At 47.6% G+C, this 16996-nt stretch overlaps 1 protein-coding gene across 1 annotated transcript in view; it reads left to right on the top strand.

The window, feature by feature from the left end:
• F10 (coagulation factor X) overlaps window positions 1-1261 on the top strand; it is a 75077-nt gene extending 73816 nt beyond the window's left edge. Inside the window, exon 8 of the mRNA XM_063953126.1 lies at window positions 244-1261. Coding sequence (XP_063809196.1) covers window positions 244-794 — 551 coding nt within the window. The 3' untranslated portion in view covers window positions 795-1261. The remainder of the gene's footprint in view (window positions 1-243) is intronic.
• Window positions 1262-16996: the final 15735 nt, after the last annotated feature.

The following is a 16996-nucleotide window of genomic DNA, read 5'->3' as shown; positions in this document are numbered from 1 at the left end:
GGTGACACAGATGGGATAGAACTGAGAATGGAACAGAGGGTTAGGATGAGAGATGGCTGGCTTTGATGAAGAAGTGTGTCCTGAGAGTACGTTTAAGGTTTTGTAGAAATATATAACAATTCAAAAAATAAACCAGCATGGAAAGCCACTTTTTTTAAGTGACTGATCTCACTAGAAAATGTTTTCATCAACTTTTCTATGTTGATAGTACCAATAACAATCCTATACTGTATATATTTGCAGGAGACTTGAATACACTTAAGAATGAAGGTACTGAATCAACACATAAGGTGGAAAGGATCATTGTACATCCGAAGTTTGTTAAGCTAACCTATGATTTTGATATTGCCGTAATAAAGCTGAAAGAAGCGATAAACTTCACTGATAATATAATTCCGGCATGTCTTCCTGACCCTGATTTTGCTGAACAAGTCCTGATGAAAGGCGATGAGCCAGCCCTGATAAGCGGCTTTGGGCGTATTCATGAACGAGGAGTACAAGCCACAAAGCTGCAGAAGCTCAAAGTCCCCTACATTACCAGGCAGACCTGCAAAGAGTCCAGCAAAGCCACAATCACTGATAACATGTTCTGTGCTGGGTATGACTTGGAAATGAAAGATGCTTGTCAGGGAGACAGTGGAGGACCACACATCACCGAATATAAAGACGTCTTTTTCGTGACTGGAATCGTTAGCTGGGGAGAAGGCTGTGCGCAAAAAGGCAAATATGGTGTTTACACAAAAGTGTCCAACTTGCATAAATGGCTGAAAGGGGTATTGAAAAGAAACCAATAGATCCAGAAGTCGCGTACTTTGCGGAGGCAGAGATTTATTTCCACGCTATACCAATATACTCCACTAAACTAACATTCTAAGGAAAAGTCATTGCACATGGAAGGTTCACTTGGAAGTACAATCCATATAAGCGCTTATAATGGATTCAAAGGAAAATATACATGTGCACAGTGTAAGTGTTGCACAACTCCTTGTTGTGTATTCAGCATTCAACACAGTATAACATTAGTAAGTGATAATGTGTACGTATTGTTCACACATATGATTATAAGCCCAACACAAGGAATTCACTTCATTTACTGGCTATCTCACCAGCTCTTTAGAAATACTTGTAATCATGTCTGACTAAGCTCTGTTTTCTCATTCATAATGATATCTGTCTTACTTAGTTTATGCATAGGCCACATTATCATGTTACTTCAGTAATAGTGGCAGATGTAAAGCACCAATAAAATGAACTTACTAAATCCTCTCAAGTGCATCATTGTCATATGAAAATGTCCTGCTACATTGGTACGTATATAAATGGGTACGGGTAACCAGCGGACAGCATATCGATGCCGGGATCCCGGACGCCAGAATGCCGGCACGGGGGCGAATGCATCGAAGCCCCTTGCGGGCTCACTGTGCTTGCCACGCTGCGGTCTTGGTAGCTCGCTGCTCTCGCCACAGGTTCTATTCCCACTCTATGGGTGTCGTAGACAGCCATGAATAGGAATAGCCCTGGGCCTCCTGCCGGCATTGAGGCAGTCGGCATCCCGACATCGGTATGCTAGCCACCGGGATGGCAACCACACCCCAAATATTATTATCAATGTGTCTATAATACCTTGACTGCAACACAGTTTAGCTGCAGTAGTAAGTAGCTGCAATTTACATTGCTGCTACAAATCACAGGGATCTCTTTGCAGGGGGGCCAATTCAATTAGCAGCAATGACCGTAGGGTGCCAGCATTTCTCTGCACTTTGCGACCACCAACATTGCAGATTTTGCTATACCATGATTCTCAGGGATGAGCAGAACTGAACATTCTGACCGCACAGTAATGGGAACTGAATATCAAGCCTAACAATGGATACTGTTATAACTTCAAGTACTGTCAAACATATAACCACAGCATGGGCCTGATTTTGAGTCGGAGTCATTACTGTGCATATATCTAGGTCACACAGCGCATACTTCCTGCGTCCATGTGCACAAAGTTACAGCTGTGAGTAAGATGCACAGTCTCAGAAATATCTTGGAAAGTATTAGACGTTCCTGACAGGGAGGTGGCTATGCAGACAAAGGGAGGTGGTCCTGTTCAAGGAGTGTCGCTATAGTGGTAGCAAACTCAGACACACAATCATTCACATTGGGGCCATACTGTCATGGAGAATCTGTACATAACACGGGCTAATGCAAGTTTTGATGGTGCTACTGATAGTTGCATCTAAAGTGGATGTGTAAGTCCTTGCACACTCAGACGCATGCTTGTACACCAGAGAAAGAGCTTGTACTAGCATTGGCATATAGCCACAGACGAGACTACGGCAAAAGACGCTAAAGTGGTCACAGCAGCGTACAACACAGAATCAGACCCCATGTTGGTAAATATGTTTCCCATGATACAAAAGCTCGACAAACATGTTGCAAGTATTTCTTCATAGATGAAGAGGAACATAAGGTCATGGACTTATCAAACACATTAGCTCATGGGGTAAGGACAGTTACACAGAGCCAGATCAATATAGCAAACAGGAACAAAGAGTCAAAGGGACTTGCCAGAACTACGGTCACATAGTGCCAGACATGTACAGTTTGTCCTATCTACTATGGCCCTCATTAAGCTTAGGTCAGTTTTTAGCAAAAATCACAAACAAGCGTTTTTTGCTAAATTGCGCATGTGCAGCGGCCACTATGCGCAAGCGTGAGTACTCACATTGCGGTTTATAAGTTTTTCTTATATTTCTTTACAGGAGGCTGCTGGCAACTGTCCGCCCTGTGGGGTCTTGAACCACTGACTCCGCTGACTGGACATTGAGCTCCAGAGGGGACAGATCGCGCCCCGCCACAGGGGAACACTCGCCCAGGCAGCCAGCCGCCACCCCCTTACAGAGCTGAAAGTGGTGAGTGAGTCACTGTCCCCACTTACAAGCGGGGGGTCAGGGTGAAGAGGGCAGCTTTAAGGGTAGCAGCGCGGTATTAATCGCACTCCAGGACGGCTCAGTGGTACTGCGGTGCGGCGCTGTGAAGGGCGCCCTGAGCCAGCACAAAACCCTACACTGACCATTTCCAGCCTGTCGGGGTCCGTGGATCTCAGCCAGCAAACAGATCCTCAGGCCAGTATAATATTTCCACGAACAAGGGTGTGACTCCGCACCAGTCAAAAGGACCAGAATTATATTCCTATACAGGAATGCTTCCTATTATTTGTACCTGGTGGTGCACCCAGAGTCAGAGAGAAACTGGAGAGAAATCGACTTTACAGAAGACTCTTGTGTGGGTGCACTCTTGTTTTTAATTGTTTATATGACTAAATATTAAAACATTACTTTTATTAGTTCATTGTTAAAAATAAATCCACACTCTATAATCCACCACAAATAGTTAATAAGGATATACTTGTACACGCAAATGTGCTCGTATCCCTTGAGATGGATATAAGCTACAAATTGAAATAACGTCAGCAATAAAAATTGGAAATGTTCTGGTTAATCTGTCACCAAAGGACTTGTAGGAGGATGTGGACACTGTGGTTCTACATCCAAACCTAACCAACCAGCACAAGCGAAGTTTGTTTTAATGAGACCTCAATGGATCATAACTGACCGGACTATTGTTAACAGGAGTATAAATCCTAATAACAATGTATGTACGTGGAGGGGTACCTTCTGAAACACCCCGTGGTTGTAGATAATAAATTAGGTTGATTTTTCTTTAGTATCTAGAAAAAGGAAAAAGAAAGATAGGAAGAAAAAGAGGAAGAAAAAGTGGTGATCCTGCTGTTGGCATCTAGTCGAGGTGCGTCATTAGTTACAACACCAGGTATTCTCTGGGGGTCCCCCTCACAGGTACTGACCCAGACCACCACCGTTTTGCTTCCAAGATCGGACGAGATCGGGCTCTGTCGTTGGGGTATGGTAGTAACTGTTAGTCACAATGAGAGTGCACCTAGTACAGAATTCAAGGGAGAGACACAAGTTGCGGATCTGCTTTCTATGTTAGATGCAGGATTAACCTGTGAATCATAGATGAGAGTCCGCTGATATAGGAAATGAGTAGATGTGAGAAGATGCAAATATCTGTATAATCAGATTATATCAGGCATTTGCCTGAGTCATTATTATGGTACAGTGTAAAAAGATTTTTGAAGCTTAGATGCACACTCCAAAGAAAGCCCCACTGTGGGCCAGATCAGAATATGGTGACTCTGACTTGTGCTAAATTCGCACTGATTATTCCCACATGTAAGCATAAATCATTGTATCACAAAAAAGGTAAAAGAGTGCAAAGAGATTTGTATAATAGGATTATATCAGGTATTAACCCCAGTCAAAACACACCGGCTATAATATGTGCTGGATTTGTGCCTATTATTCCCACGTATAGGCACAATTAGTTATGTCAAAAGTGCGGGTTTATCATAATAGAGAAGCCGGCCACTCAAAAGGAGTATGCCTGGAAAATGATGATGATGTCCCTAGGACCTGTTGGTCTCATCGGGATTGAGGATTTTGGGAGCCCTGTAATATTGATTGCTCCCAAATGCTTGCAGAGTGTATCATAAATCAATACAGAATGCAAAAACTGTATCTTATCTGTAACAATCTTAATACCACTATGTCACGTCTGGGGAGTCAGAAGGATTTTTTTTATTTTTTTTATGGGGGAACCCCTGTCATTTTTTTCTCCATATTTTTTCAACCAGGACCGGCTCAAAGAGCCCTAGGCTGGTTATGCTTCGGAGGGGGGACCCCACGCAATTTTTTTTTCAGATTTTACACTAAACAGACCCTTTCCCATAGATAACCATGCACAGATCTCACTGATCCGTGCATGGTTATCCAAACTCGACTGGAAAAAGCAGGTCTATTTTTTTGCTGCTTTTTTGAACGAATCGAAAAAAAACAGACCCGCACTTGAGCACTCAGAAACTAACACCCAAATACGAATGAATAGTGAATTCCCGTATTCTATGAAATAACAGCCGCATTTGACCGATGGTCTATTCATTCGTATTTCTGAACGTTGTCATTCAAACCATTACGAATAGTCCAAACACTGCCGAGATTGGTGCTCAGTGAATTCCCGGATTGGGATTTAGAAAAAAAACCTCGATTTTTTAGTAAATACTGGCCCTGGTGTCCTTAAGTCAAGTCTGGAAATGATAATGTCCCTAGGACCTGTTGGTTTCTTAGGGATTGAGGTTTTTGGGAGCCCTGCTCCCAAATACTTGCAGAGTGTATCATGAATCTATACAGAATGCAAATACTTTATCTTATCTGTAACAATCTTAATACCACTATGTCACGTCTAGGGAGTCAATGCTGCTTTGGAAGTGAACAAGCCCGCAGGACGGGTGAAACGCGTTTTCCAGACTTGACCCAAGGACATCAGGAGCATTACCTAGATCCTCCTAACCTCAGACTGACCCAGGGACCTGGGCAGTGACTGGTATCTTTCCAGACTTGACCTAAGGACATCAGGAGCATTACCTAGATCCTCCTAACCTCAGACTGACCCAGGGACCTGGGCAGTGACTGGTATCTTTCCAGACTTGACCTAAGGACATCAGGAGCATTACCTAGATCCTCCTAACCTCAGACTGACCCAGGGACCTGGGCAGTGACTGGTATCTTTCCAGACTTGACCTAAGGACATCAGGAGCATTACCTAGATCCTCCTAACCTCAGACTGACCCAGGGACCTGGGCAGTGACTGGTATCTTCTTTGTATCTTTTTGCAATCAATATCTGTTTGTACCAAAAATCTCCCTTTTTTTTTACTCCCTAGACGTGACATAGTCGTATTAAGATTGTTACAGATAAGATACAGTATATGCATTCTGTATAGATTCATGATACACTCTGCAAGTATTTTGGAGCAGTTAATATTACAGGGCTCCCAAAAACCTCAATCCCTAAGAAACCAACAGGTCCTAGGGACATTATAATTTCCAGACTTGACTTAAGGACACCAGGAGCATTATTTAGATCCTCTTAATTTCAGACTGATCCAGGGACCTGGGCAGTGACTGGTATCTTTTTTGTATCTTCTTGCATTTAATATCTGTTTGTATAAAAAAAAAATCCGTCTGACTCCCCAGACGTGACATAGTGGTATTAAGATTGTTACAGATAAGATACAATTTTTGCATTCTGTATTGATTTATGATACACTCTGCAAGCATTTGGGAGCAATCAATATTACAGGGATCCCATAATCCTCAATCCCGGTGAGACCAACAGGTCCTAGGGACATCATCATCATTTCTCTGACGTCCTAGTGGATGCTGGGAACTCCGTAAGGACCATGGGGAATAGCGGGCTCCGCAGGAGACTGGGCACTCTAAAAGAAAGATTAGGTACTATCTGGTGTGCACTGGCTCCTCCCTCTATGCCCCTCCTCCAGACCTCAGTTAGAATCTGTGCCCGGCCCGAGCTGGATGCACACTAGGGGCTCTCCTGAGCTCCTAGTAAAGAAAGTATTTGTTAGGTTTTTTATTTTCAGTGAGATCTGCTGGCAACAGACTCACTGCTACGAGGGACTAAGGGGAGAAGAAGCGAACCTACCTGCTTGCAGCTAGCTTGGGCTTCTTAGGCTACTGGACACCATTAGCTCCAGAGGGATCGAACACAGGCCCAGCCTCGGTCGTCTGGTCCCGGAGCCGCGCCGCCGTCCCCCTTACAGAGCCAGAAGCAAGAAGAACGTCCTGGAAATCGGCGGCTGAAGACTTCGGTCTTCATTAAGGTAGCGCACAGCACTGCAGCTGTGCGCCATTGCCCCCTATGCACACCACATACTCCGGTCACTGATGGGTGCAGGGCGCTGGGGGGGGGGGGGGGGGGGCGCCCTGGGCTGCAATTAGAGTACCTTAACTTTGGCAAACAACACATAATATAGCCTAATAAGCTATATATGTGTAAAAATCCCCTGCCATAATACAATAATAAGAGCGGGAGAAGTCCGCCGAAAAAGGGGCGGGGCTATCTCCCTCAGCACACTGGCGCCATTTTCTCTTCACAGTGCAGCTGGAAGACAGCTCCCCAGGCTCTCCCCTGCAGTTTCCAGGCTCAAAGGGTTAAAAAGAGAGGGGGGGCACTAAATTTAGGCGCAAACTGTATATAAAAAGCAGCTATAGGGAAAAATCACTTTCTATTAGTGTAAATCCCTGATTAAATAGCGCTGTGGTGTGTGCTGGCATACTCTCTCTCTGTCTCCCCAAAGGACTTTGTGGGGTCCTGTCCTCAGTCAGAGCATGCCCTGTGTGTGTGCGGTGTGTCGGTACGGCTGTGTCGACTTGTTGGATGAGGAGGCTTATGTGGAGGCGGAGCAGGTGCCGATAAATGTGATGTCACCCCCTGCGGGGCCGACACCAGAGTGGGTGGATATGTGGAAGGTATTAACCGACAGTGTCAACTCCTTACATAAAAGGCTGGATGACGTAACAGCCATGGGACAGCCGGCTTCTCAGCCCGCGCCTGCCCAGGCGTCTCAAAGGCCACCAGGGGCTCAAAAACGTCCGCTACTTCAGATGGCAGACACAGATGTCGACACGGAGTCTGACTCCAGTGTCGACGAGGTTGAGACATATACACAATCCACTAGGGGCATCCGTTGCATGATTTCGGCAATGAAAAATGTGTTACACATTTCTGACATTAACCCAAGTACCACTAAAAAGGGGTTTTATGTTTGGGGAGAAAAAGCAGCCAGTGTTTTGTTCCCCCATCAGATGAATTGAATGAAGTGTGTGAAGAAGCGTGGGTTTCCCCCGATAAGAAACTGGTAATTTCTAAAAAGTTACTGATGGCGTACCCTTTCCCGCCAGAGGATAGGTCACGTTGGGAGATATCCCCTAGGGTGGATAAGGTGCTCACACATTTGTCAAAAAAGGTGGCACTGCCGTCTCAGGATACGGCCACCTTGAAGGAGCCTGCTGATAGAAAGCAGGAGGAAATCCTGAAGTCTGTATATACACACTCAGGTACTATACTGAGACCTGCAATTGCCTCAGCATGGAGGTGTAGTGCTGCTGCAGCGTAGTCTGATACCCTGTCAGTTAATAGTGTTATACTATTTTGCTAACCATAGAGCATATTAAAGACGTCGTCTTATATATGAGGGATGCACAGAGGGATATTTGCCGGCTGGCATCCAGAATTAATGCAATGTCCATTTCTGCCAGGAGGGTATTATGGACCCGGCAGTGGACAGGTGATGCTGATTCTAAAAGGCACATGGAGATTCTGCCTTATAAGGGTGAGGAATTGTTTGGGGATGGTCTCTCGGACCTCGTATCCACAGCAACAGCTGGGAAGTCAAAATTTTTACCTCAGGTTCCCTCACAGCCTAAGAAAGCACCATATTATCAGGTACAGTCCTTTCGGCCTCAGAAAAGCAAGCGGGTCAAAGGCGCTTCCTTTCTGCCAGAGGCAAGGGAAGGAGGAAAAAGGCTGTGTTATGATTCCAGCACTCTGGTCTGAGGAGGTCCTATTGCAAGGACCGGAGCACTGGAACGTAATGCTGAGGAAGGAAGCGGGAATAGAAAGTAGCCCCTGGCGCCCTAACTCCGTTGTCTCGCCCGTGCTGTCAGAAATCCCCTGCGAGACTATGGTTGCTTGAGCCCATGGCAGCCGCGTTTGAAGGGCGGATTATGTCTGCCCAACTCCGATGCCCCCTCAGGTCTTAATGGGAGACAAAGGGAAATCCGAGACAGGGTGATAACAAGGGGCCCTCTGACTAAACAACCAGGCCAGGGGCTACAAGCTAACTGACAAAAGCTGAGGTATGTGCGGAAACCCGCCAGGGAAAAGGACAACCAAAATCCACTAGTCCGTTACTCCTACCCAGCACCGCTGGATACCAGAGTGGATCTGTGGGAGCGGAATCCTCCGCAAAAGCTCCGAAACACAAATAATAAATAATAAATGATAAAGCGGCCAAGCCGCAACACACGGCTACGCCGTGACTCACGAACACCACTGGATGTTCAAAGGTGCTCAGTCAGGACTCCAGGAACAGATGACGACTTCCGAGTACAGGACAACTGAGAACAGGAACGACCGGATACAGCAGGACTGGAAACACTCTCAGCAAACAGATACAGCATGCAAGAAGCTATTACCGGCGTCTGTGAGAAGCCCAGGAAGTGTATTTAACAGGGAGTCCTCCAATCAGCTGTTTAGAGGCTGATTGGATTAGATGCCATACAGCTGCCTAGCTGCATGGCCAGGAAACAGGTGTCCTATTAATTAAAATGGACCCAGCAACGGGGAACGCGGTCCGTCAGTGGCGTCCCCGTTGCTAGGGTCCGTGCGGCTCCGTGCGCCCGGCGTCCAGCGTTGCCAGGGAGCCGGCGGCTGTACGCGCACGGCGTCCCTGGTTGCTAGGCGCCGGGCCGCACCGACGAGCGGACCCCGGCGCCTAACAGTACCCCCCCCTTGAGTAGGGGTCAAGGAACCCCTAAAGCCAGGTTTCCAAGGAAATTCCCGAAAAAATGCCCTCTTGAGCCTCGGGGCATGGAGATCCTTATCCAGGACCCAAGACCTTTCCTCTGGACCATAGCCTCTCCAGTGCACCAGAAAATAAAGCCGACCCCGGGACAATTTGGAATCGAGAACCTTCTCCACCAAGAACTCCTGATGACCCTGTACATCTACTGGTGATTTCCCCTGAGAGATCTTCCGAGGAAATCTACTGGAAGAAACGTATGGTTTCAACAGGGAGCAATGGAACGTATTTCCGATCCGGAGAGCTCTTGGTAAACGTAACCGGAAAGCAACTGGATTGATTTTTTAAATAATATGAAATGGTCCAATAAATTTGGGGCCCAATCTAGCTGAGGTTTGTCGAAGTTTAATGTTACGAGTCGACAACCATACCCTATCTCCCACCTTAAAAGTGCAAGGACGCCGGAGCCTGTCAGAAAATTTTTTCTCTCGAAATGCCGCTTTTCTGAGAGCAAGGTGCACTTTTTTCCAAATGACTCTGAGATGAGAGGTTAAGGTTAGCGAGGAAACAGAGGAATGTTGAAAAAAAGAATTAGCTCTGGGGTGAAAACCAAAAACTGAAAAGAATGGAGACACATTAGTGGAGGAATGACAAGAATTGTTGTAAGCAAACTCCGCCAAAGGAAGAAACTCGGACCAATCATTCTGGAGTTTGGCTGAGTACAAACGCAAATACTGTTTTAATGATTGATTAACTCGCTCGGTCTGCCCGTTGGATTGGGGATGGTAGCCGGATGTTAAAGACAATTTCATCTTTAATGAGGCACAAAAAGACTTCCAGAATTGTGCAATGAATTGTGGACCCCGATCAGAAACAATATCAGTGGGCAACCCATGAAGTCTGAAAACATGGCGGAGAAACAAAACTGCCAATCCCTGGGCAGATGGCAGTCGGGGAAGAGCAATGAAATGGGCCATCTTGCTAAAACGGTCCACTACCACCCATATGACTCGGAATCCGGCTGACAGAGGGAGGTCTACCACAAAATCCATGGAAATATGAGACCATGGCCTGAGAGGAACATTTAAGGGCATAAGTTGCCCGATAGGCAAGGAACGGGGAACCTTATGCTGTGCACAGACCTGACAAGAAAAAACAAACTCCTTAATGTCTTTAGAAAGACCAGGCCACCATACTGAGCGGGAGACTAATTCCAAAGTCTTAGAGATCCCCGGATGCCCGGCAACTTTGCTATCATGAAACTCAGTCAAAACAGTAGCTCTCAAAAACTCAGGGACGTAAAGACGACCAGCAGGAGTATTTCCAGGAGCTTGATGTTGAAGCTGCTTTAACTGGGTAAATAAATCTTGTGTGAGGCCTGCCCAAATGACTGAAGACGGAAGTATGGGAGTAACTGGACTGTTATTATGAACTGGAAGAAAACTGCGTGACAGGGCATCCGCCTTGGTATTCTTGGAACCTGGCCTAAAGGTGATAATAAACTTGAAACGAGTAAAAAATAAAGCCCAACGAGCCTGCCGGGCATTCAGCCGCTTAGCTGATTCGATGTACTGAAGATTTTTGTGGTCAGTCAATACTGAAATGGTATGTGTTGCTCCCTCAAGCCAATGCCTCCACTCCTCGAAAGCCCATTTAATAGCCAGTAACTCCCGGTTACCAACATCGTAGTTGGATTCAGCGGATGAGAATTTCCTGGACATAAAGGCACAAGGATGTAGTTCTAGAGAGTCCGGATCCTTCTGAGATAGGATAGCCCCCACTCCAACCTCCGAGGCATCAACCTCAACAATGAAGGGCAATTCAGGGTTGGGATGTCTGAGGACTGGGGCTGAGACAAAAGCTTGTTTCAAGGCCTGAAAGGATAACTCAGCTTCACGTGACCAGTTGGTAGGATCCGCTCCCTTCTTAGTCAGTGCCACAATGGGAGCAACCAGGTCGGAAAAAGCATGAATAAATCTTCTATAATAATTCGCAAACCCTAAAAAGCGCTGAATTGCTTTTAAGTTGGTGGGTTGCGCCCAACTAAGGATGGCTTGGAGCTTCTTAGGTTCCATACAGAATCCCCGAGGGGAAATAATGTACCCTAAAAAGGATACCTCCGTGACATGAAACTCACACTTCTCCAGCTTGGCATATAGGTGATTTTCACGTAATTTTTGAAGAACCTGACGCACCTGGGTAACATGTTGTTCAATAGAGTCAGAATAGATCAGGATGTCGTCTAAGTAAACGACCACGAATCTTCCTAGAAAATCACGGAGCACATCGTTAATGAGATCCTGGAAAACTGCCGGAGCGTTAGACAAGCCGAACGGCATCACCAGATACTCGTAGTGACCCGACTGAGTACTGAACGCCGTCTTCCATTCATCTCCCGACTTGATTCGGATGAGGTTATACGCTCCCCTCAGGTCAATTTTAGAAAAAATCACAGCCGAACGCAGCTGATCAAAGAGGACAGAAATCAGTGGCAGAGGGTAAGTATTTTTAACTGAGATCTTATTCAGGGCTCTAAAGTCAATGCAAGGTCTGAGTGATCCATCTTTCTTCTCCACAAAGAAGAAGCCTGCACTTAAAGGGGATTTAGATGGCCTGATAAATCCTTTCCCTAGGCTCTCCTTAACATACTCATTCATGGCCGCAGTTTCTGGCCCGGACAATGCATATAACCTTCCCTTTGGCAATGTGGCACCAGGAATTAGCTCAATAGCACAATCATAAGGCCGATGGGGAGGCAGAATGTCCGCATTGCCCTTGGAAAATACATCAACAAAGTCCTGGTATTCCACGGGAATGGGTTCGGGAATGGCAGCAGCTATTCTGACGGGAAATGTAATACATTCCTTATTACAGATGGTACCCCATTGTGAGATCTCCCCCGACTGCCAATCAATGATGGGATTATGAAAGGCCAGCCAAGGGTGACCCAGAACCACTGGAACTGCTGGGCAATGGGTAAGGAAAAACTCAATTTTTTCGGAATGAAGAGCTCCTACCGTAAGTAGTACAGGGGGTGTACAGAGGGAAATAACCCCATTGGACAAGGGACTCCCATCTAAACCATGCATGGTGATACACCTACCCAAAGCTAACTGAGGAATACCCAAGGCCTTGGCCCACGTTAAGTCCATAAAGTTCCCTGCAGCTCCACTGTCAACAAAAGCCGACACCGAAGAACTGAGGCTGCCAAAGGAAACTTTAGCTGGGACTAAAAGGGAGTTATTCGAGGAGATAAGCTGCAGACCAAAGTGAACCCCCTCACAATTCACTTGGTCGAGGCGTTTCCCGACTTATTCGGACAATTACGGGCAAAATGTCCCTTACCCCCACAGTACGAACAAAGACCAGAGTTTTGCCTTCTGGCTCTTTCTTCTGGAGACAGCCGGGAGAGACCCATCTGCATGGGCTCCTCTATGTCCTCAGGAATGGAAAATACACATGGAGTAGACCTGACAGGTGCTCCTTTTTCAGCCCTCCGCTCTCTGAGACGACGATCAATCTTAATAGAAAGCTCCATGAGTTTATCGAGAGTCTCAGGAGCGGGATACTGAAGGAGACTGTCTTTTATAGACTCAGATAAGCCGAGGCGAAACTGACTGCGCAGGGCTGGGTCATTCCAGCCACAGTCGTTCGACCAACGGCGAAACTCCGTAGAATAAACCTCTGCAGGATTTCTACCCTGTCTGAGAGCGCGTAACTGACTCTCAGCGGATGCCTCTCTATCAGGGTCATCATACAAAAGCCCTAAAGACCCCAGAAAGGCGTCTACTGACAACAATGCCGGATCCTCTGCTTTTAAACCAAAAGCCCAGGTCTGAGGATCCCCCTGGAGCAAAGAAATAATAATTCCGACCCGCTGAGATTCAGTACCTGAGGAGATTGGTCTTAAACGAAAATAAAGTTTACAGGACTCTTTAAAATTAAAAAACTCCTTCCTATCACCAGAAAAGCGGTCAGGCAAGTGCATTTTTGGTTCAGGGACTACCCTCGGGGAAGTTCGTAAAAGATCTTCCTGCGACTTCACCCGAAGGGAAAGATCCTGAACCATCTGAGTAAGTTCTTGAATCTGGCTAACTAGGAGCTGGCCAGGATTTGGCCCTAAACCAGTGGGATTCATGAGGCCGATAAATCTTACAAAACTGAATAAGGAAAAAATCAAACCCTGTTTAATTTTAAGTTTGGGTGTGGCCGGTAATAATGTTATGATTCCAGCACTCTGGTCTGAGGAGGTCCTATTGCAAGGACCGGAGCACTGGAACGTAATGCTGGGGAAGGAAGCGGGAATAGAAAGTAGCCCCTGGCGCCCTAACTCCGTTGTCTCGCCCGTGCTGTCAGAAATCCCCTGCGAGACTATGGTTGCTTGAGCCCATGGCAGCCGCGTTTGAAGGGCGGATTATGTCTGCCCAACTCCGATGCCCCCTCAGGTCTTAATGGGAGACAAAGGGAAATCCGAGACAGGGTGATAACAAGGGGCTCTCTGACTAAACAACCAGGCCAGGGGCTACAAGCTAACTGACAAAAGCTGAGGTATGTGCGGAAACCCGCCAGGGAAAAGGACAACCAAAATCCACTAGTCCGTTACTCCTACCCAGCACCGCTGGATACCAGAGTGGATCTGTGGGAGCGGAATCCTCCGCAAAAGCTCCGAAACACAAATAATAAATAATAAATGATAAAGCGGCCAAGCCGCAACACACGGCTACGCCGTGACTCACGAACACCACTGGATGTTCAAAGGTGCTCAGTCAGGACTCCAGGAACAGATGACGACTTCCGAGTACAGGACAACTGAGAACAGGAACGACCGGATACAGCAGGACTGGAAACACTCTCAGCAAACAGATACAGCATGCAAGAAGCTATTACCGGCGTCTGTGAGAAGCCCAGGAAGTGTATTTAACAGGGAGTCCTCCAATCAGCTGTTTAGAGGCTGATTGGATTAGATGCCATACAGCTGCCTAGCTGCATGGCCAGGAAACAGGTGTCCTATTAATTAAAATGGACCCAGCAACGGGAAACGCGGTCCGTCAGTGGCGTCCCCGTTGCTAGGGTCCGTGCGGCTCCGTGCGCCCGGCGTCCAGCGTTGCCAGGGAGCCGGCGGCTGTACGCGCACGGCGTCCCTGGTTGCTAGGCGCCGGGCCGCACCGACGAGCGGACCCCGGCGCCTAACAGGCTGCACCAGACAGCCAGGTTCCCAGGATCAAAAATCTTCCCCCGCTTCCTCTAAGTCCACCGCATGACGCTGGGGCTCCACAGGCTGAGCCAGGTGCGGTGGGGGCGCGTCTCCGGAACTTCAGCGACCAGTGGGCTCGCTCACAGATGGATCCCTGGGTTCTGCAAGTAGTATCACAGGGATACAAGCTGGAGTTCGAGGCGACTCCCCCTCGCCGTTACCTCAAATCAGCCTTGCCTGCTGCCCTCAGAGAAAGGGAGGTAGTACTGATGGCAATTCACAAGCTGTATCTTCAGCAGGTGATAATCAAGGTACCCCTCCTTCAACAGGGACAGGGTTACTATGCCACAATGTTGTGGTACCGAAACCAGACGGTTCGGTGAGACCCATTCTAAATTTAAGATCCTTGAACATTTATATAAAAAAGTTCAAGTTCAAAGTACCTCAAGGGTGTGGTACAGGACTGTCATTACCAATTCCAGACATTGCCGTCTGGTCTGTCCACGGCACCGTGGGTATTTACCAAGGTAATGGCCGAAATGATGATGCTCCTCCGAAGGAAGGGAGTCATGATTATTCCGTACTTGGACGATCTCCTTATAAAGGCGAGGTCCAAAGAGCAGTTGCTAGCCGGCGTGGCACTATCTCAGGAAGTGCTGCATCAGCACGGCTGGATTCTGAATATCCCAAAGTCGCAGCTGATTCCTGCGACGCGTCTGCTGTTCTTGGGCATGATTCTGGACACAGAACAGAAGAAGATATTTCTCCCGGAGGAGAAGGCCCAGGAATTATCATCTCTGGTCAAGGTCCTCCTGAAACCAAAGCAGGTGTTGGTGCATCACTGCATGCGAGTCCTGGGAAAGATGGTAGCTTCTTACGAAGCAAGCCCCTGCGGCAGATTCCATGCAAGGATCTTCCAGTGGGATCTGTTGGACAAGTGGTCCGGATCGCATCTCCGGATGCATCGGTTAATCACCCTGTCCCCGAGGGCCAGGGTGTCTCTGCTGTGGTGGCTGCAGAGTGCTCATCTGCTCGAAGGCCGCAGATTCGGCATACAGGACTCGGTCCTGGTGACCACGGATGCAAGCCTCCGAGGTTGGGGGGCAGTCACCCAGGGAAGAAACTTCCAAGGACAATGGTCAAGTCAGGAAACTTCCCTACACATAAATATTCTGGAACTAAGGGACATTTACAATGCCCTGAGTCAAGCAGAACCCCTGCTTCAAAACCAACCGGTTCTGATTCAGTCAGACAACATCACAGCGGTCGCCCATGTAAACCGCCAGGGCGGCACAAGAAGCAGGGTGGCAATGGCAGAAGCCACAAGGATTCTTTGATGGCGGAGAATCACGTGATAGCACTGTCAGCAGTGTTCATTCCGGGAGTGGACAACTGGGAAGCAGACTTCCTCAGCAGGCACGACCTCCACCCGGGAGAGTTGGGACTTCATCCAGAGGTCTTCCAGCTGATTGTGAACCGTTGGGAACGGCCACAGGTGGACATGATGGCGTCCCGCCTCAACAAAAAGCTAAAAAGATATTGCGCCTGGTCAAGGGACCCTCAGGCGATAGCTGTGGACGCTCTAGTGACACCGTGGGTGTACCAGTCGGTTTATGTGTTCCCTCCTCTTCCTCTCATACCCAAGGTACTGAGAATAATAAGAAGGAGAGGAGTAAGAACTATACTCATTGTTCCGGATTGGCCAAGAAGAGCTTGGTACCCAGAACTTCAAGAAATGATCTCAGAGGACCCTTGGCCTCTGCCGCTCAGACAGGACCTGCTACTGCAGGGGCCCTGTCTGGTCCAAGACTTACCGCGGCTGCGTTTGACGGCATGGCGGTCTAACACCGGATCCTAAAGGAAAAGGGCATTCCGGAGGAAGTCATTCCTACGCTGATTAAAGCTAGGAAGGATGTGACCGCAAAACATTATCACCGCATATGGCGGAAATATGTTGCTTGGTGTGAGGTCTGGAAGGCCCCAACGGAGGAATTTCAGCTGGGTCGATTTCTGCACTTCCTACAGTCAGGGGTGACTATGGGCCTCAACTTGGGTTCCATTAAGGTCCAGATTTTGGCTCTGTCGATTTTCTTCCAAAACGAACTGGCTTCACTGCCTGAAGTTCAGACTTTTGTTAAAGGAGTGCTGCATATTCAGCCCCCTTTTGTGCATCCAGTGGCACCTTGGGATCTCAACGTGGTGTTGGATTTCCTAAAGGCGCATTGGTTGAGCCACTTAAAACCGTGGAGCAAAAATATCTCAGTGGTCATGCTGTTGGCCTTGGCTTCGGCCAGGCGTGTATCAGAATTGGCGGCTTTGTCATGTAAAAGCCCTTATCTGATTTTTCATATG

The sequence above is a fragment of the Pseudophryne corroboree genome, chromosome 2 (assembly GCF_028390025.1).
Source record: "Pseudophryne corroboree isolate aPseCor3 chromosome 2, aPseCor3.hap2, whole genome shotgun sequence".
In the NCBI taxonomy this organism is placed as follows: domain Eukaryota; kingdom Metazoa; phylum Chordata; class Amphibia; order Anura; family Myobatrachidae; genus Pseudophryne; species Pseudophryne corroboree.
The sequence above is the reverse complement of the archived record's forward strand: the minus strand, read 5'-3'. Positions and strand labels throughout refer to the sequence as shown.